General features: G+C 40.0%; 1 protein-coding gene across 2 annotated transcripts in view; it reads left to right on the plus strand.

Annotated features, from left to right (window-relative positions):
- LOC140741449 (neurabin-2-like) overlaps positions 1–21,726 on the plus strand; it is a 239,768-nt gene that overhangs the window by 198,365 nt on the left and 19,677 nt on the right. For both annotated transcript variants that reach the window (XM_073071657.1, XM_073071656.1), the window contains exons 7-10: positions 7,630–7,785; positions 10,946–10,999; positions 12,823–13,052; positions 18,244–18,340. In XM_073071657.1, coding sequence (XP_072927758.1) covers positions 7,630–7,785; positions 10,946–10,999; positions 12,823–13,052; positions 18,244–18,340 — 537 coding nt within the window. The remainder of the gene's footprint in view (positions 1–7,629; positions 7,786–10,945; positions 11,000–12,822; positions 13,053–18,243; positions 18,341–21,726) is intronic.

The following is a 21,726-nucleotide window of genomic DNA, read 5'->3' on the forward strand; positions in this document are numbered from 1 at the left end:
TTATTCCCTCTTCCCAAATAATAAAAAGCCAAATCATGTTGCTGTTGTAAAACAGTACAGCGCTTAAGAAAATGGAGTTCTAATCTATATATACAGCAATAATCTTAAGACATTTCTGTCAATGAAAATCCTTTTATTAATATTGTATGACTGGTGTCTTATGATTGCAGTTTCAGGCAACTTTAGCTTGGTACACTTGAGTGGAATATATCACTTTGAACTAAGCAAAATGTTGGAAATACTTAGGAGATCTGACAGTGTCTGTGAAGAATGAGACATTTAATGTTTCAAATCAATAACTTTTCCTTTGAAAGACTAAATCTGCTTTTAATTTTAATATATTGTTAAGCATATTTACAGCAGTATCATTTAGCTTGATATTTCCCCATAACAAGTTCAAAGTAAAATTTATTATCAGAGTATATACCTGTCACCACATACATCTGAGATTCTTTTTCTATAGCAAATCCATAGAACAGTAACTGTAAATATCAGGAACTGTTAACTTAAACAGTGCAAATGAAGAGATAAAATAATAGCAATAAATAATGAGCATGAAATAACAATCTAACAAAGTCCTTAAATGAGTGTAGCTGTCCTCTTTTGTTCAAAAGCCTGATGGTTGAGGGCTAGTAACTGTTCTTGAACCTGGTGGTGCAAGTCCTGAGGCTCCTGTACCTTCTACCTGATGGTAGCAGGAAGACAAGAGCACGGCCTGGGTGGTGAGGATCTTTGACGATGGATGATGCTTTTCTATCGCAACATTTCATGTAGATGTGCTCAGTGGTTCGGAGGGTTTTACCCGTGATGTACTGGGTGGAATCCACTATTTTCCACTCAAAGGCCCTGGTGTTCCCTTACCAGGCCATAATGCAGCCAGTCAGCACACTTTCCACCACACATCAATAGAAGTCTACCAAGGTTTTTGATGATATGCCAAACCTCCACAGCCTCCTGAGGAAGTAGAGATTCTATTATGCTTTCTTCGCAATAATATTTATATGATGGGTCCAGGACAGGTCCTCTGAGATAGTGACAACCAGGAATTTAAAGTTACTGACCCTCCCCACCTCTGATCCTCTGATGAGGACTGGCTCATGGACCTCTGGTTTCCCTCTCCTGAAGTCTACAATCAGTTCCTTGGTCTTAATGACGTTGACTGGAGCAAAGGAGCAAGCTGCTTCTGGTCATGTAGCAAAAGAAATTGCAAACTTTATGGATTAAAATTTAATATCTGCTTAGTAAAATAAGAGACGTACCATAGGTATATACAGTGGCATGCAAAAGTTTGGGCACCCCGGGGTCAAAATTTCTATTACTGTGAATAGTTAAATGAGTAGAAGGTGAACTGATCTCCAAAAGTCATAAAGTTAGAGATGAAACATTCTTTTCAACATTTTAAGCAAGATTAGTGTATTGTTTTTGTTTTGTACGATTTTAGAGTGTAAAAAAGGAAAGGAGCACCATGCAAAGGTTTGGGCACCCCAAGAGATTTGTTTGTTAGAGCTATGGCTTGTTCACAGTCATCGTTAGGAAAGGCCAGGTGATGCAAATTTCAAAGCTTTATCAATACCCTGACTCCTCAAACCTTGTCCCAACAATCAGCAGCCATGGGCTCCTCTAAGCAGCTGCCTAGCACTCTGAAAATTTAAATAAATGATGCCCACAAAGCAGGAGAAGGCTATAAGAAGATAGCAAAGTGTTTTCAGGTAGTCGTTTCCTCAGTTCATAATGTAATTAAGACTGCAAAAGACCTTCAGGAAGATTTAGCAGACTCTGGAGTGGTGGTGCACTGTTCTACTGTGCAGCGACACCTGCACAAACATGAACTTCATGGAAGAGTCATCAGAAAAAATCCTTGCCCGCATCCTCACCACAAAATTCAGCGTCGGAAGTTTGCAAAGGAACGTCTAATCAAGCCTGATGCATTTTAGAAACAAGTCCTGTGGACTGATGAAGTTAAAATAGAACTTTTTGGCCATAATGAACTGATGCACCATCAATAACTCACGCCGAGACTTAGGAAGTGAGATATCGGCTTTTATTGACTGAAGAACACTACATCCTGGGGAAATGAGGGAGAGCAGCAGGCCACAGTCGCCTTTATACAGGGGTCTGTGGGAGGAGCCACAGGGGTAGTCAGCAGGGTCTTGGGAGGAGCCACAGGAGCAGTCAGACAGGTATATCTAGTTCACCACATTCACCCCTCCTTTGTTTAAAAAAAATTCCCAAGTATATTTACAGGTTAAGTCGATCAGGTGGTCGAATCGTTCGCTGCGATCTACGGAGCTCCGGCTGCAATTGCACAGGAGCCGGAGGTGATGACGGCACAGGTGCCGGAGGTGGTGTGTGCTCCGAAGGCGGAGAGTGGGTTAATTCTGTCCCAACAGGAGGTGTCAGGGATCCCTCGCGTGTGAGCGAGGGCCCTGGAACAGACGCATACGGAGTCTGTGTGGGGCACGGTGCGCGCGGAGTCACTTCGGGTACAGGGTGCAAAGTTACCGTGGAGTGCTCGGGGTAGTGGTCTGCTGCTCTCCCTCATTTCCCCAGGATGTAGTGTTCTTCAGTCAATAAAAGCCGATATCTCACTTCCTAAGTCTCGGCGTGAGTTATTGATGGTGCATCAATTTTATTGACTGAAGAACACTACATCCTGGGGAAATGAGGGAGAGCAGCAGGCCACAGTCGCCTTTATACAGGGGTCTGTGGGAGGAGCCACAGGGGTAGTCAGCAGGGTCTTGGGAGGAGCCACAGGAGCAGTCAGACAGGTATATCTAGTTCACCACATGAACAAAGGTATGTTTGGAGAAAAAAGGGTGCAGAATTTCATGAAAAGAACACCTCTCCAACTGTTAAGCACGGGGGTGGATCGATCACGCTTTGGGCTTGTGTTGTAGCCAGTGGCACGGGGAACATTTCACAGGCAGAGGGAAGAATGAATTCAATTAAATACCAGCAAATTCTGGAAGCAAACATCACACCGTCTGTAAAAAAAAAAGCTGAAGATGAAAAGAGGATGGCTTCTACAACAGGATACTGATCCTAAACACACCTCAAAATGCACAATGGACTACCTCAAGAGGCGCAAGCTGAAGGTTTTGCCATGGCCCTCACAGCCCCCCGACCTAAACATCATCGAAAATCTGTGGATAGACCTCAAAAGAGCAGTGCATGCAAGACGGCCCAAGAATCTCACAGAACTAGAAGACTTTTGCAAGGAAGAATGGGCGAAAATTCCCCAAATAAGAATTGAAAGACTGTTAGCTAGCTACAGAAAGTATTTACAAGCTGTGATACTTGCCAAAGGGGGTGTTACTAAGTACTGACCATGCAGGGTGTCCAAACTTTTGCTTTGGGCCCTTTTTATTTTATGTTATTTTGAAACTGTAGAAGATGGAAATAAAAAAGTAATCTTGCTTAAAATATTAAAGAAATGTGTCATCTTTAACTTTATGCCTTTTGGAAATCAGGTCATCTTTTATTCGCTTACTATTCACAGTAACAGAAATTTTGACCAGGGGTGCCCAGACTTTTGCACGCCACTGTATATGTGTAGAAAACAATTCAAATAGGAAATCAGTGTGCACTTTCTTTGCAATTTTTATTATTTCATTCATTTTCACTGCAAGTACATCAATGCCTTCATAATCTTGGTAGGTGAATGCTTATTTCCTTCTACTTCAACATTCCTTGCCTATTTAATCAAGTTGACCATGGCTGTTGGTTCCAAGGTGAAACTTATGCTGTAAGCCACTCCCAGGCTAATGAGTCTTAAGCCTACACAGGTCTGCTGTGGATCACAGTGATGGATGACAAATACGAGTTCATCTGTCAAATTACTCCATTACTACTCAACAATGAAGTTCAATTATGCTGGGATTCCTCAGCTACAGATGTCAGACTAATAGACCTGTAGTTTTCTTTTTGCTGCCTCCCTCTTTTCTTAAACAGCAGAACTACATTTGCGACCTTCCAGTCCTCCGGAACCATGCCAGCGTCTATTGATTCTTGGAAGATCATTTCCAATGCCTCCACAATCTCCAAAGCCACCTCCTTCAGACCCGTGGGTGCACCTCATCCGGTCTGGGAGACTTATCTATCCTTAGTTCATTTAGCTTCCCAAGCACTTTCTCTCTAGTAATCTTGACTGTACCTAATTCTATTTCCTCAGACCTCTGGCTATCAGGTATGTTGCTAATGTCTTCCACTGTGAAGACTGATACAAACTACTCATTTAGTTTCTCTGCCATCTCTTTGCTACCCATTATAATTTCTCCAGCATCATTTTCAATCGGTCCTATATCTACTCATGTCACTCTTTTACTCTTCATATATTTTTAAAAAACTCTTAGTATCCTCTTTTATGTTAATTGCCAACTTCCTTTCATAATTCATCTTTTCTTTCCTATTGACTTTCTTAGTTTCCTTCTGTAAGTTTTTAAAAGTCATCCAGTCCTCAGTTTTCCCACTAATTTTTGCTTCCTTGTATGCCGTCTCTTTTGCTTTTATTTTAGCCTTAACCTCTCTCGTTAGCCACATTTGTGCCATTTTTCCATTCATGATTTTCTTTTTTCTCGGAATATATTTTTCCTTATTTCTTGTAGGAATTTCATCCAATTTTGCTCTACCGTCCCTCCATCTAGCTTACTTTTCCAATCAACTTGGGCCAGTTCCTCTCTCATACCACTGTAATTTCCTTTGTTCCACTGAAATATTGATACACTTGATACCAGCTTCTCCTTTTCAAATTTGAAACTGAACTCAATCATATTATGATCACTACTTCCAAGGGGTTCCATTACCTCTAGCTCCCTAATCGCCTCAGGTTCATTACACAGCACCCAATCCAAAACAGCTGATCCCCTGGTGGGCTTATGGACAAGCTGCTCCAAAAAGCCATCCCATAGGCATTCTACAAACTCCCTCTCCTGAGATCCAGTACCTTCCTGACTTTTCCAATCCACTTTCATATTAAAATCCCCCATAATTATCTTGACATTTGCCTTCTGACATGCTTTTTCTATTTCCAGCTGTAACTTGTAGTCCACATCCCGGCTGCTGTTTGGAGGCCTGTATATAACTGCTATTAGTGTCTTTTTACCCTTGACATTTCTTAACTCGACCCATAAAGATTCTATCTCTTCTGATCCTATGTCCCTTCTTTCTAGTGATTTGATATTGTTGCTTACCATCAGGGCCACGCCACCCCCTTTACCTACCTTCCTATCTTTCCTATACACTGTGTATCCTTGAACATTCAGCTCCCAATCACATCCATCATTTAGCCATGACTGGCTGATGGTCACTATGTCATATCTTTTAACCTGTAGCTGGTCAACAAGGTCATCCACTTTATTTCTAATGCTGCGGGCATTTAAGTACAGTACATTTAGATCAGTATCTGTTACTGATTTTGCTATATTTCTATCGCACAGCAGATTATCCTGTCTGTTCACCTGCCTGTCCTTCTTGCCATCTTTGCTGCACAGTATCTTTGACTTATTACTATTTTCCTCTTCCTCAACCCTAACACCCTGGTTTCCTTCCCCCTGACAACTTAGTTTAAATCCTCTCTAACAGCTATATTGAACAATCCTGCTAGGATATTAGTACCCTTTGAGTTCAGGTGTAACCCATCGTTTCTGTATAAGTCATACCTCCCCCAAAATAGATCCCAATGATCCAAGAATTTGAAGCCCTGCCCCCTGCACCAGTTACTTAGCCACACATTCATCTGCTTAATTCTGCTATTCTTACCTTCATTAGCGCGTGGCTCTGGCAGTAATCCTGAGATTATTACTCTGGAAGTCCGGCTTTTCAATTTTCTTCCTAGCTCCCAGTAATCTTCTTTCAGGACCTCCTCTCTTTTGCTGTCTATGTCATTGGTACCAACATGTACCAAGATTTCTGGCTGCTCGCCCTCTCTCCTCAGAATACTCTGGACCCAATCCGGGATATCCTGCACCCTGGCACCAGGGAGGCAACACCCCATCCGGGTATCCTTGTCCAGCTCGCAGAATCTCTTGTCTGTTCCCCTCACGATGGAATCCCCTATAACTACCACATTTCTCCTTGCTGTCTCGATCACAGCACTGGACAGAGTGCCAGAGTCCCGTTCGTTGTGGTCTTCCTCTGTCTGGTCAACCTCTCCAACAGCATCTAAAACGATATATCGATTGCTGAGGGGGACTGTCACAGAGGTGCTGTCCACTATCTCTCTATAGGTATTATCAATCACCTCCTCACTTTCCCTAATGAGCTGAAGGTCATCAAGTTGCAGCTCCAGATCCCGAACACGGTCCTTAAGGAGCCTCATCTCAATGCACCTGGTGCAGATGTAATCCTTGGGGAGGCTGGGAGTCTCCCAGGGTCCCCACATCTGGCACTCCAAGCACAACACTAATCCTAGATGCATACCTCTGATGCTACTGTTATTACTAAATAAATAAACCTGTAGCTTACTCCTTTACTATAAGACTCAAGGGTCGCAGGAAGCCTCTTCCCATTTCTGCCTAATGTACCCTCTCACTCCGCTGCCCGCTGGATACGGCGGTGTTCTTTTTAAACCTTCCGCGCTCTGAGGTCACGCGCCTGCGCAGTCGTGCCTCTTTTGTCCCAAGTAGTTAAAAAAAATTATCTGAATTTTCTCCAGAAAAATGGCGACTTACTGCGCTGCCTGCTTGCTGTGAAAAAGATTCCTAAAGATAGTAGAACAGTGAAGCAAAGTTATTGTAAAGGCTAATGAGATGCTTTACTCTATTAGCTGGGGCCTTAAAAGATAAGTGTAAAAGGCTTGTGTTCACTGGTTTTGATCATCTGTTCAATAGTATGAGGACTGCTTACAGTTTTGGTTACTGCATGACATGGTGGTATTTCTTTATGTGCAGAAGACGTTTACAAAAATGTTGCCAAGACCAGAAAATTTTACTATGAGAATGGATTGAATAAGCTGGGGTTCAAATCAGAGGAGGCCAAGGAAGATTTTTGATGAAAGAGAGGATTAAGTAAATAGAAAAAGATAGTAAGTAGACCGGCCCTAATTCCTGTAACAGAGTGGGCAAAAATTTAAAATAATTGGGAGAATGGTTAGAGGAAAGATGAGAAAAATAATTAAACCTATATAGTGCGGGGATGTGAAAAGATGATGGAGGCAGAAATCCTTGTTATATTTAACTAGTACTTGAATGTCTACTTGAAGGGCTATGGACTGTAGGACAACAGAGATGGAGTGGAAGATAGAATTTGGCTTTTTCTTCGGCTGGCAGGAATACAATGGGCTGAATGGTCTCTGAGTGTAATAAATTTTCAGTGTCTTTGATTCAACGTACTTCAAGTTGAAGAATACCATGGATTGGAGCAACTCCAATTAGTGACATTTGTATGATTATATTTCTTTTTACCTACAATATATCATACAAATATCGCTGGCACACCCTTACATGCATTGGTGTGGAGAAAAAGCAGAAAGGAAGAAATTTTGGCATTGTGCCTTATGTGTCTGAATATTAATATATGTGCCTTAATATTAATATCCATGATACTAATATACATTTTTCAGAAATTTTCCCTTGGTCTTTGATTTTTATGGAAAGTAAAACATGGCTCATGTAAAATTCATGTCATCACCAGACAGGAGAATATGCAACAGATGAAGAGGAAGAAGAGATGAGCCCCATGTTCGCTAACAATGACATGGCAATTGAAGTTTTTGATCTAGCGGAAAATGAAGATATGCTTTCGCCGGTGGAAATGGATCCTGAAAAGCTGGTGCACAAGTTCAAGGAGGTATGAAGGACTATTTAAATATTCTGCTAAATGTTCACTGCACCTTTGTTTTGGTCATGCATCTCCTTCACATTTTCTCACTCTCTGCCTCTTCTCTGTCTCTATGGTTATCTTTAAACCTGTGCTGATGTTATTCAGCAGGCAACCCCTAGAGGGCTCAAGCAAGTTGGTCAAACTGGGGAGGAAGTCCTTTGTCTCCACACCGTGTTATACCAGAGTAATACAGTTAAGATCAAAAAACCATTGCAATAGTAGACATTACTGCAGCCTGATAGATCCCAGTCACTGATATACATAATTGACTGGTGTTAAATTGGCAAATTGTAATAGTTGGCCAAATCCTGTATGAGCAATTGAACTACTGGGTTTGTCATCCAGAGGACTGGACTAGTGATTCTGAGACTTGAAATAAAATACCACTGCAACTGTACAACTTAACCAAGCAGTTTTTGTAAAGAAGGCTACAGAAACTATGAGTTTACTAATGTCCTGTGGAGAGGACATTTGTCACCTGAATCAGTCTGGCCAATTTGTGACTCCATACTGTCCTACATACTTAATTGTTAAATACCCTCTGAAATGAGCTCCCAAGCCACTCAGTCATAGTCTAAGGACAATTATGGATGAGCAATAAATGCTGGTCATGACAGTGAGATTCAGATCCTGTGAAATGGATAGAAAAACAGAGTGGGAGCTATTATTACACCTGAATGCATTGAGGTAGATACAGAGCATACAGTCACCCCTGAAATGTCTTGTGTGTGGAGTCAAGTTCAGAGGAGACAGCAATTTAGACATTTTGCAGATTACCCTGCTTTTGGCCTCCAATTATATCCACCTTCCTTACCCAATAGAGTTTCTGTTAATGGGGACTTCCAGAATGTTGATGGGAATCTCACCAAAGGTGGTGCCATTAAATATCATGCACAGGTGTTAGACTCCATTTTTGGTGATGATTGTTCGTCCAGCACTTCTGTGGTGTGAATGTTAATCGCAATTTACCAGCCCAGGCCGGAGGGTGACAGATCTTGCTGCTTGAGGGCATAAGGCAGTTCTCTGATGAATAGTACTGGGGGTGAACCTGATGTAGTCATTAGTGAGTAGAGCACATCTGACCAAACAACGGTAACCAAGTCTGACCAGGGCAGCAAAGGATGGTTGGGCCTATGGTTGGACTGCAAAGCAAATAGCTGTAGATCAGGAAACAGGGCAGGGATCCTTTTGACCCTGGAAGGTAGAGATCTTTTATACGAGAACACAACCTGCTTTTATTTTCAGCCAATTGTCTGCCAGTGCTGTTGGTGACTACAGACATCACCGATTCACCTATCAGTTCCATCCAAATGAGGGCAAGTAGAATCTTATACTCCATTTTCTATTTTCTATGCTTAATTTCTACCTTCCTAATTACTGGCTTAATTTAAACAGGGCTCTGGTGATATAACAAGGATGGTGTAACAGTGCTGAAATGTGCATCAAGCTACTGCATTTGCTAACAGGCTAACTGACATTTTGGGATTGTGCACATTGAACTGCACGTGTACTGGCTCCAGTGCTGCCAATTTCACTGTTGCATATTTCAGGACAATATTGTTTCATACTTGGCACACATCACATTCAAGATAGACATGCATGGAGATGAGGAGGAGTTTCTTTAACCAGAGGGTGGTGAATCGATGGAATTCATTGTCACAGGTGGTTGTGAAGGCTGTTGGCTGCATTTAAGGCAGAGTTTGATAGATTCTTGATTCAGTTGTGGCGTGAAAGGTTACGGCGAGAAGGCAAGAGAATGGGGATGAGAGGGAAATCAATCAGGCGTGATCAAATAGAAGAGCAGTTTCGATGGGCCAAATGGCCTAATTCTCCTATGTCTTATGGTCTTAAAAGTGGAATCACCGTTTATGCCAGTGACATCATACGATTCAAAATTATCAAATTTTACTGACAAAAGAAACCCATTCAGTCCATTGTGTCTGCTTGCTCCTCAAAAGTTCTAATCACTTTGCCTCATTCCCCTGTTGCTCTGCAAATACTTCCTTGCCACTCATACACTCTACTCTTAACACTATGAGATATTGTGTGATATCCTGAGATTGTGAAATGCACCACATAAATATATGTTCTTTATTTGCTTCTTACCTTCTTAAACTGTTGTGTTCCTTATGTCTTGCAGCAATATTCTATTACCTGGGCCTGGTGAAAGATCTCTAAATCCTTATTAATTCTGATATCTAGAACTCACCTAAAAATGTAATGAGTTAACCCCAGAATTAGGATGTGCAGGCATGTCTTGAACATTTGAATTGTGGTCTAGAAGTGAAGAATAATTTAGCATTTAAGTAAATAGTAAAGTGTATGCATCACCAAGCAAGGAGGTTGAGTACCCTACTCCAGGACACTAGTCCCAATCTCGCTTATCAAGATTAAGACCAAGCTTGTTTATTTACCAAACTTTTACAAGATCCCCAAATTTTACAAGGTCCCAAACTAGTAGCTGTTGGGAAAACCCTTGAAGACTCACAGGAAGGCAATCTGAAACAGTACATCTGATTATGGTACTGAGTGTTGGGGGAATACCAAAGATTCCTGTGGCAACCTCCCATTCCCTCTCATTAATTCCCTACCAGTCACTTGCCTCTTGCTCCATTCTTGTTTCAACACTGGCTTCCCCCAATTGCCCTCCTTTGCCTTAATTATCCCCAACCTTTGCCAAAGGACTACCATTCCCAGAAATACACTCCTTCCTTTGATTGCTTCCCTCTCTCCCCCACACTCCCTACCTCCCAAACTCCTCAGCCTGTCATCTTTCCCTTCAGATCTACTTCTACTGACAAAGTCTCTGGGGAAACTTAGCAGAATTCTGAAGTACTCAAGCCTACCCAATTTTGCAGGGTTGTTCATACCCTACATCCAGTTCACTCCAGCACTCCAGTATTTTCCAATGTCACCTCAGTCTGTGGCAGGATTGGTAAAGTGTCTTGTTCCTCAACAAGAATATTCCCTAAAATTGATTGATAGGAAAAATTTAATTGACATCCATTCTTTATATAGTATTGCCCTTGACTAACAGGGCAAACCATACTGCTTGAGGGTTAGAAAATGAATGGAACAGAACATGCAGATCTATAATATAAATGATAATATTGTGTTTTATTGCCAGCTCCAGATAAAACACGCTGTAACTGAAGCAGAGATTCAGCAGCTGAAAAGAAAGGTATGTATAGGAATTAGATTGTTTTTAACCTTTACAGATGAAAAGCTAACTAGCATGTAAAACTACATTTAGCACTTGATGAATTTTCTCAAGGTGTTTCAGAAACCTATACAATACTTCAGTATGGTTGATTATAAAAGGTTTTGTTTAAACAGCTGCATTAAGATGTTAGAGTTTTGGATTTGTGGACATTGTCAGCACTGATTTAAGGAGTTGACCATTTTTAGATTGAGTATTGTACTTAAGATGCAATCATTTCATATCCATTCTAAGCAATCTCCATGAGGTGGGACTTTGTCCTTTGAGCAGATACCAGTCAGATTCTGCACAGGCCTTGTGATTCATGGACTGAAGAGGCTGTGTACGTATATATTTTGTATGACATGGAAGGCCATTCAGAATCAGAATCAGGTTTATTATCACCAACATGTGACTTGAAATTTGTTAACTTAGCAGCAGCAGTTGAATGCAATGCATAATATAGAAGAGAAAAAATAATAAATAAAATAATAATAAATAAGTAAATCACTTACAGTATACATATATTGAATAGATTTTAAAATGTGCAAAAAAAAAAGTACTGTATATTTTAAAAAGTGAGGTAATGTCCAAGGGTTCAGTGTCCATTTAGGAATCGAATGTTAGAGGGGAAGAAGCTGTTCCTGAATCACTGAGTGTGTGCCTTCAGGCTTCTGTATCTCCTACCTGATGGTAACAGTGAGAAAAGGACATGCCCTGGGTGCTGGAGGTCCTTAATAAAGGACATTGCCTTTCTGAGACACCGCTCCCTAAAGATGTTCTGGGTACTTTCTAGGCTAGTACCCAAGATGGAGCTGACTAGATTTACAACGCTCTACAGCTTCTTTTGGTCCTGTGCAGTAGCTCCCCCATACCAGACCAATGTAGTTCACATTAGAACATTCTCATCAATCCCGTGGCCCCACTTACTTCGCAGTTATGTGATCTCCCTGACATTACCCATCAACTTCCAGTTCACCTGCCACCCTCCACGCTAGAGGCAAGTTACAGTAGCCCACCAACTCTTTTAAGCTTCCTCGCCTCATCCAACCTATCGAATCAGAAGGACTAACCACCTCTTCCACTTCCAGTTGAGTGCCAACTTTAACTTTTGGTACCTGAATTGAAAGATACAAGATTCATTGTTTAGACAATGCAGACTAACACAGGTGATGAAAATAATGATGGTTTATCGGATGTTAGGTGATGATTCACTGAACTGTGGTATAATACAAGACAGAAGCCAATCAATCTGGCAACCCTGAGATAATATGGGAGTCAAGACAGTCACAGCGAGAAGTGAGGGTCATTGAAGATCAGCCTTTAAGGAGGATTATACTACATTACCTTGCTCTTTTTCTGTAACAGATTACAAAGACAAATATACCCCATTCTCTTGCGAAGGTAAATCTGTATCTGTAATCTGTTAACTTGAATCTATTACCACCAAACTTTCAAATAGAACTTCAAAATCCAAGCACTCTTTACATAAATAAGATTTTCTTCTTGCCAGCATGAAAAGTGCAGAAGGAACTCAGTGGGTCAGGCAGCATCTATGAAGAGAAATAGCAGTCAACGTTTCGGGTCGAGACCTTTTATCGGTCCGTATTCCAGCATCTACAGTGTCTCGTGTCTCAATTTTTCTTCTTGCCACTCCTGTTTCTTTGCTAAACCCCTAGATTCTGCAATTGAATAAGCAATCAAACTCTAAGTATGTTTAGTGTAAACTCTATTGTGTATGAAGGTAAAAATGCTTCAGCTTCAATCGGGGTTGATTTTCAGTCTGTATTTGTGTCTCTGTACAGCTTCATTCGACAGAACAGGAGAAAATGCGTTGGCGAATGGAAAAAATCCAGCTGGAGCAAAGTGTTGAGGAAAACAAAGAGCGGATGGAGAAGCTGGAGAGTTACTGGATGGAAGCCCAAACTCTTTGTCAGGCAGTGGATGAGCATTTGAAAGAGACACAGGCTCAGTACCAGGCCTTGGAGAGGAAGTACAGCAAAGCAAAACGCTTGATTAAAGAATACCAGCAAAAGTAAGAAGTGCACTTTTCAGTATCAGGGAAATTTTCATCCCAGAAATGTTTTCACCCAGAGGATGTGGACTGCACTGCCTGAGGCATTGTTGAAGGCAGATACTCTCAGGACTATATGAGCACTTGAATTGTAGGCTATGGTAAATGGGATTAGTATACATAGATACTTCATGGTCAGCAGAGACATGTGGGCCAGAGGACCTGTTCTGTGCTGTATGACTAGGTGAGAAATAGGAAAAATATAAACCTACAGTATTGATAGGAAAGCCATCAATTTTAATAACATTTGGAGCTGATTGAATAATGTCCGCAGTTTTAAATCAACTTCTGTTGATGTTTCGAAATGGCTAAAAATATATTAGTTAGTATTAACTCCCTTTCATTATTATATGCTAAATCCATTTATCCCACATGCTCAAAACAATGAAAAATCTGAGCAAATTTTAAAAATTATTGTAACAGTGTTGTAGTTGTGCAGTGACATGCACGAGCATGGTTAGTTTTGGATGTAGATGAAGTATATGTTACAGTGGTGTTGGAAAGTTTGTGAACCCTGTTGAATTTTCTCTATTTCTGCATAAATATGACCTAAAATCTCAGGGCTCTGGAGATTTGATCAGGGCTTTGGAATCGGAATATCTGCAGCCGTGTGCCCAGAGGCTTGTGATCTTTGGGCACAGAGTTTAAAAAAAAAAACGATGTGGCAGACTTCTAACATTGTAAACCACCGAGTTGTTTGTTATGTCTCCCCACTCGCTGAGAAAATGGAGACATCTCTTTCTCCCTTATTAGGAAGAGAGAGAACCTGTGGTATGTCGAATGCTGGGTAAACGATGTAGTCTTTGGACAACTGCAAATCTTTGCTCGCGCTTGAGCGTTCGGTGGCGGGTGCCGATGCTCTTTTTTGCCAGTGGGAGAGGGGGGATTGGTGCTTGCTGCCATTTACACACAGGAGGGAGGGGACTTTGGGGTTCTAACATTTCACTGTCGTTCATTCTTTGGGGCACTCCTCTTTTCATGGAAGAAAAAGCATTTCAGGATGTATATTGTATACATTTCTCTGACATTAAATTGAACCTTTGAACCTTTGAAATGTAATCAGATCTTCACGTAAACTTAGATGAAGAACACCCAATTAAAGAAATACACCAAAAAAACATTATACTTGTTAATTTATTTATATAGAAAATTTATCCATTATTACATGTATTTGTTGGAAAAAATATGTGAATCTTTGCTTTCAGTAACTGGTATGACCCCCCTGTACAGCAATAACTTCAACCAAGCATTTCTGGTAACTGTTGATCAGGCCTGCACATCAGCTTGGAGGAATTTTAGGCCATTCCTCCTTACAAAACTTCTTCAACTCTGAGATGTTGGTGGGCTTCCTTGCACAAGCTGCTTGTTTCAGGTCCTTCCACAACATTTCTAAAGGATTAAGGTCAGGGCTTTGACTCGGCCATTCCAAAACATGAATTTTCTTCTTTTTAAACCATTCTGTTGTTGATTTACTCTTGTTTCTCAAATAATTGTCTTGTTGCATCATCCAGCTTCTATTAAGCTTCAGGTGATGGACTGCTACCCTGACATTCTCCTGTAAAATGTCTTGATACAATTTTGAATTTATTGTTCCCTCAACGATTGAAAGCTGTTCAGGCCCTGAGGCAGCAAAGCAGCCCCAAACCATGATGCTCCTCCCACCATGCTTCACAGTTGGGATGAGGTTTTGGTGTTGGTGTGTAGTGCCATTTTTCCTCCAAACATAGCGATGTGCATTTCTGCCAAAAAGTTCAATTTTTGTCTCAGCTGTCCACAGAACATTGTCCCAGAAGCTTTATAGAACATCCAGGTGGTCTTTTGCAAACTTGAAACGTGCAGCAATGTATTTTCGGAGAGTAATGGTTTCCTCCGTGGCGCCCTTCCATAAACACCATTCTAATTCACTGTTTTTCCTATAGTGGACACATGAACAGAAACTTTAGCAGACTCTATGGATTTCCGCAGGTCTTTTGCTGTTACTCTTGGGTTCTTTTTCACCTCCTTCAGCATTGCACGTTGTGCTCTTGGTGTGATCTTTGCAGGATGTCCATTCCTAGGGAGAGTAGCATCAGTACTGAATTTCCTCCATTTGTAGACAATTTCTGTTACTGTGGACTGATGAACACTCAGGTCTTTAGAAATGCTTTTTGTAGCCCTTACCAGCTTCATACATCTCTACAATTTTTCTAAGGTCCTCTGAAAGTTGTTCTGATCAAGGAATGGTGCACATAAACAAATCTATCTTGAGAAGAGCAGGCTCTGTCAATAACCTGACTTGGTGTGTCATTTTTTATAGGCCAGGGCACCTCTACACCCCACACCTCCAATCTCATCTCATTGATTGGAACACCTGACTCCAAATAGCGTTTGTAGAAAGGCATTACCCCAAAGGTTCACATACATTTTCCAGCAAATACATGTAATATTGGATCATTTTTTTCTCAATAGTTAAATGAACAAGTATAATGTTTTTGTGCTATTTAATTGGGTTCTCTTTATCTAGTTTTAGGACGCGTGAAGATCTGATCAGATTTTAGTTCATATTTATGCAGAAATAGAGAAAATTCACAGACTATCTAGCACCACTGTACGTGTTTTTATTCATTTTCCCTTTCCATTATTTTAGCAATGCTATTAACCAGTGAAATAATTAAAGAAAGTAATTCCGGTCAATTGTATTGTATTAATCATTTAAAGGTGCAAAGAATAAACCGTAGATTATTATTTTCTGCATCTTTGACAAATAGAATTGAATTATCACTTTATCCTCCGATCTACTGGTGAGTACATTCATCAGCCAACTATAATCTTTAATTTTCTATGAGTAAGAATGATATGTCTATAGCTGGTGAGGCAGGGAAGAATTTCTCTTTGCCCGATATATAATCAGCTCTAATTTGAGTTGCTGCAGTACTATATAGAGAAAAAAAATCTTACCTTACACAAAGCAAGTGAAGAGTAGCAATCTAAAAGTTGAAGGAGAAGATTAACCTTTACATGAAGCTGAAAAATTGAACTTTTGTGATCCAATGTTCAAGGCTGCCACATGTATACAAGTTGAAACAATTATGTTGCTTTTGGTGATCACCACGAACAACCAACCAGAGTTTTAATGTTTTGTTTATTTACAATTGCAAATGTAAGTCATTATTATATAAAATGTGACCAAATTATGATGCCTTCATTGCCAAGTTTAGTTTGGTCCTGCTGTTGTACCAGTAGGGAGTAGGTGTGACATGTTTCTAATTTTTCTCAAAACATTGACAGCAGATTAGCAATTCCTCTGAACTGAGTATGGTTCATTTCCATCATTGCATCTAAGATTTTTGAGAAGTCCAAACAACCAGCCCCTCCTCGAGTAGAAACTTCCCCTGATTCCATGAGAAAGTTGGTAGATACACTCTATTGTGGACAGAATCCCATTGCCTCACTGGAGAAAAGTGTTTCCACAGTTTGAGATGGATTTTTGTGATTTACTAAAGAAATGCATAATTTTTCATAAATGTTGAATGGATTTCTCCCGACCCAGTATTAGATTTATCACACCGTATTTACTGATAGACATGGTTTTATGGTTGTCTTCTCTAAGCAATTTAGTTCTATATTGTGGGCTGCCTCAAATATTTGAACATTATACCAGGACCAATTTCCTACAGGTGACAGGTGAAACTGCTGGTGCTCAGCTCCTGAGTTTGGTATTACCTTAGGAACAACGTACAGTCCTTCAGACATTCTTTAAACTAATTTCCCAATCTTATTTAGATTAGACTGAACTGTCTCCTTGTCTTTTTGGTCGCTACTTAAGTCAGCAGCAGTATAAGTTGACTGTGCATATGCTTGCAACATTTAAACTTTTACAGCTCCTATAAAAAAAATTTAGACAGTCCTTGTGGATGGTGATCGTCAGTGGTTCATCACTCGAAGACGAGAGAGTAGTCATGGAATCTAAGGGTGAATTTTATTATACAGGTGGTTGAAGTCTGGAATGCCCTGCTTCAAGAGGTGGTGGAGGCAGATACCCTTCACTACATTTAGCAAGAATCTAGACAAGTAATTGAGTTGCCAAGGCATAGAAAGCTATAGACATAATGTGGGTAAGTGGGATTAGTGTAGATACATACAATGGGCGAATGGACTTGCTGAGCCTGTTTCGGTATTGTACAAATCTATGTCTCTATTAAGCAGTAAAGTGGATAGTTAAATGTAGTGTTCTACATCTTTAAGAAAGGAGCCCAGCTGCATTTTGTCACATCCCTTGCCTACTTATTTCCATTATATCTTTCAACCTGCTTCCTATGGTATTGTGATCAAAATTAATTCTATGCCCATCCCTCCCATTGCCCTGCTCCACTTATGTTCTGTTTCTGGGTGAAACTGTAAACATTTCAAGCTCTGTTTCCTAAAATGCCATCTTTACTCCTTCCTGTATTGTTAGACAGGAGGTCTGGTTCAAATGTGATCATGACTAAATACATTAGCAAGATGTTACATTGAACCAGTAATCGCATTACAAGATGACTGTTCGTCAAACATAAATCATTCACTGTACTCAGGAGATGTGAAGGGTTTTGTAGATTTCTCTTGTTTTTCTTCCTTTTCTAAAGAATGGTTGACTAAGTACAAATGAACAAAATTTAAATCTCTAGCATCATTTGTAACATTCAACTGCATCGTTTCAGACTATTGTATTATTAAAAACCTGCCAATCTCTGATCTGTATCTGTGGGTGCAATTTGCTTCTGAGCATTTACTGAGCTACATTGTGCTTACAGAAAATTATTCAGCTTGTGCAATTACATGAGCTTGTGCAATGATGCATATTTATCATGTTACTCCTGTTGGACATTAAATGGATCATGGTGTTAAAGGTGCTATGATCAAACTTTCAGTTTGTAAAGTTACATGCGAACATTTCATATGCTCATAGTATGTCCCTGTGTGCACTACATTTATATGGATAGTAGTAGTTGTATTCTTAATACTCAAGTCTTTCTTACAGAAAGAGGAATACAATATAAGCATATTAAATTTCCATATATCTGCTTTGCCAATCAGAGATATTACTCATGGCATAACTGAATGAAGCCTGTCCTTTGTCCAGAGGTTTAACATTTGTAAGTTATAATTTTCTTTTTATGGCTTTTATTTTTAGGGAAATAGAGTTTCTGAAAAAGGAAACAGCTCAAAGAAGAACATTGGAAGAAACAGAAAATTCACATAAAGAAGAGATTGAGAAGCTTCAGAATAAGGTATGGCTGCAGACTGATGCTAATAGAATATTTACCAGTGAAATTTGTACTGTCTATCTTGAATTGTCATTATAAATTGCCTTTAATGTCTTAATAGTCCTTAATATTTTATATTTGACATTACATTGCTATGACATTCTAAAAGTTTAAAATATATTAAGGAAATAAGAAAGACAAGTAGGTCCTACAGCCAGTAGTGCCTGTTTCATCATTCAGTATCAGGTCTCAACATCTGCATCAATTTCACATCATCACAATATCCTCTCATTCCCCTAAATGGTGCCCTAAGATCTATTAATTTTGGTCTTGAATATACTTCTCAGATGAACCTCCAAAACTCTCTGGAGAAGCAAATTCCAGAGTTCTCCCCTCCTTATCCTCATCTCAGTACAAAATAAGGACTCATTAATCTGTGAGTTGCCAGGGTAGACACCTCTTGGTCTTTACAATTTTAACTCCTCAAGGAACAGTACATGTTTGAGGGAGATCATCTCACTGGTTTTCCTCCAAACTCCATAGAATATTGGTCAATTCTACACAGTATCAATGTATAGCCCAGCCTTCTCATTCAGAAGGGCTTGCCTTTTAGGCTTGAAATGTCTAATGTCACATTAGCTCTGCATGTTCAGTTTGATATTTTATTCTATGTAGAACATTACAGAGCTTGAGCACTTAAAATCCATTTTGTAATTGATCTTTGAGGAGAAGCTCACAATTTATTCTTTAAATGGAATGTTTGTTTTTTGGAAAAGCTATTAACTGGAGGATATTCTTACTTCTCATAGGCAGTTCCAGCTTTGAAACTTAAATATTCCATTCATCTTTGCTCTACTTTGATAGAATTATCTACATACAGAAATTTGCCTTATCATCCATATAATGTAATATATTTGTAAAGTGCACCTTTAGTTATAATGCTGCAAACACACCCTTGACAGTGCACTGCTGTGTGTTAGCACTCAAGATTTGGAGACACCTGTTTTTCTTTGAACTCACTATTGCCAGGACAAGCAAGGATTCTTGTAACCCTACAGCATCCTCTACGGGAGCAGCTGATCACTCACTAAAGTGGTCTAAGGGCCAGATGTGTACCACCTTACTATTTTTAACTGCAACAAGGTAGTTATCTCGTCTCCTGGCAAGTATTTGTATACCAGTCCACATTACTTAAACAGAAAGTTGGGCAATTATGGCACTGCCATTTCTGGGAGCAATTGGCTGCTGTGTTTCCTACATTTAGACTAAACTTCAAAAGTGCTTCACTGGCTGTAGTTCACTGTGCAGGATGCTCTAGTGCAAGATTTTATTTTTTTGAGAGAGGAGGAGGATAAAGAGAGAAAGGAAATATATCAGGAGCCCACATTAACACGGAACTCTCCGTTTTGGAACATAGTAAGGAACATTAGAAAGGACATCTATGCAATAATATAACTATACCTCAGTGAAATATGCCATGTGCCAGATGGCCTTGGAGTAAGGCAAGAATTGCATTGCCAGTAGTCACTGTGTCTGGTGGCAGTGAACTTTTACTTGATTGTCTTCCTTCAGTCATGTTAAACAGCACAAAATTTGCCATTTGTTATTCTGTAAGGAGGATCTCTGAGGATCTATTTGTATTGGCAGAGGACTAGACTGATTGCTAGAAATTTGTAGGTAAAGAACAGACTCCCCAATGATATAGAATGCCATTGATAATGACCGTGTTGACTACTTTGCCAGCTTTGTCCTGTGCAAGAGATTAAATAAATCTAACTCCATCTATTTCCAACCATTGACAGCTGGCAACCCTGACATCACCATGGTGCACTTGTTATGTGCCACTATGCTCTGTTAGGGGCATTTCAACCTCCACAGCAAACCAGAGGTTATCCAGAAAAACCACCTTTTTAAGCAGTGCAGGCTAGCTTTAACTCGTACTAGCGCATTATTGGAGTTCTCCCACTGAGATAGTGAGCCAGAGAACAGCATATTTAGTGGTGATCGAATGTGCACAGTGAGTGTGTTGCAGGCAGTGGACAAAATAATTGCCAGTGGTGATATTTGTGAGAACCATCTGGTTGTAACCCCGACCTGTCCAGTGAATTCCAGGGGCAGCAATCACCTACTGTCTGTAGTATTGTCTATCCTGGACATCCAGCAATTACATTGCAAGATAAAGATATATAATCAGATCTCTATACCATAAGCAATGCACAGTCTATGTTAGAGGATGTGGGATTTGTTGAAACCAAAAGACATGCAAAGAAAATACTTGTGTGCAATTGTTCATTGAATTGTGCCAACAAAGATATTCAGATATACTGCTGGAGTTCTATTTAAAATTAGAACAGATCTGTGGGTCTCTCCAGAGATGCTGCCTGACCTGCTGAGCATTCTGAGGATTTTCTGTTTTTATTTCAGATTCTCAGCTGCTTTTTTTATGGATTTCACTTATTGTGGAATTCCATTTGGTTTATTTCAATTGTCTTTCCTCTGGTTTGCACTGTTGTTGGAGTTGGGGCTAAAGTCACAATCAAGAGAGTTCTCACGAGATAAAAACAGACTTCCATTGTATTCTCCCGTTTCTGCAAAGTGGAAGAGTCCACTATGAGGGCACTGAATAGGCTTTCATTAGATGCCCTGTGTCCTTGTTTCCAACAGACAGATATCTTTTGTTGTTGAGGATACCAGTCTTGTTTCATTTCCTGCAAATTTATTTATATTTCATCAATTTCTGTCCCCAGTTTACTTCCACAAGAAGTCATGTGCTCACCATATTTGCATTACAATACCCCAATCCCTACCTGACATTCACCCTGGATAGTTGCTTTCCCAAAAAGTTTGTCTTATTTGGCTGTTCATTTCCTGGCACAGAAATGGATTTGTATTGCTCAGAGGAGTGGGTAATTAACTATTGGGCTGAATCGTGCAAATGTTCTCACGAATGGCTCTATTGAAAACCAATGCTTCAGCCATGGTAAGGTCTGGAATCAGCACACTGAATAAGTTAAGTCTTTCAGCATCAATCCTTCAGTAATTTGACCACTTGATTCCCATCTAATTGTCTGAAGGCTAAACAGTTGTGATCTATAGACAGTTACTGATTTATTTATTCCATTTGTGAAAGCAGAATAGAAGTGGGAACATTGTCAACCAGTTGTACTCAGCCTCTAACAATTGGTTCTTCTAGGAGGTGAAAACAACCAGCAGGCAGTACTCTGGCAAGTGTTTAACACCAAGGAATTTCTGCTGTTTACGTACATGGTGTATCATCGTGATGGAAGTGAAGAGTTAATCTTGCTTTACCCACATCAATATACATTTGTATAATCCAAGACCTACTTCTTGTGATACTGTCCTTTCCAGTCCATTACTTAGTCATACACCCATTCAAACCATCACATCAC

This window comes from Hemitrygon akajei, chromosome 18, assembly GCF_048418815.1.
Source record: "Hemitrygon akajei chromosome 18, sHemAka1.3, whole genome shotgun sequence".
Classification (NCBI taxonomy): domain Eukaryota; kingdom Metazoa; phylum Chordata; class Chondrichthyes; order Myliobatiformes; family Dasyatidae; genus Hemitrygon; species Hemitrygon akajei.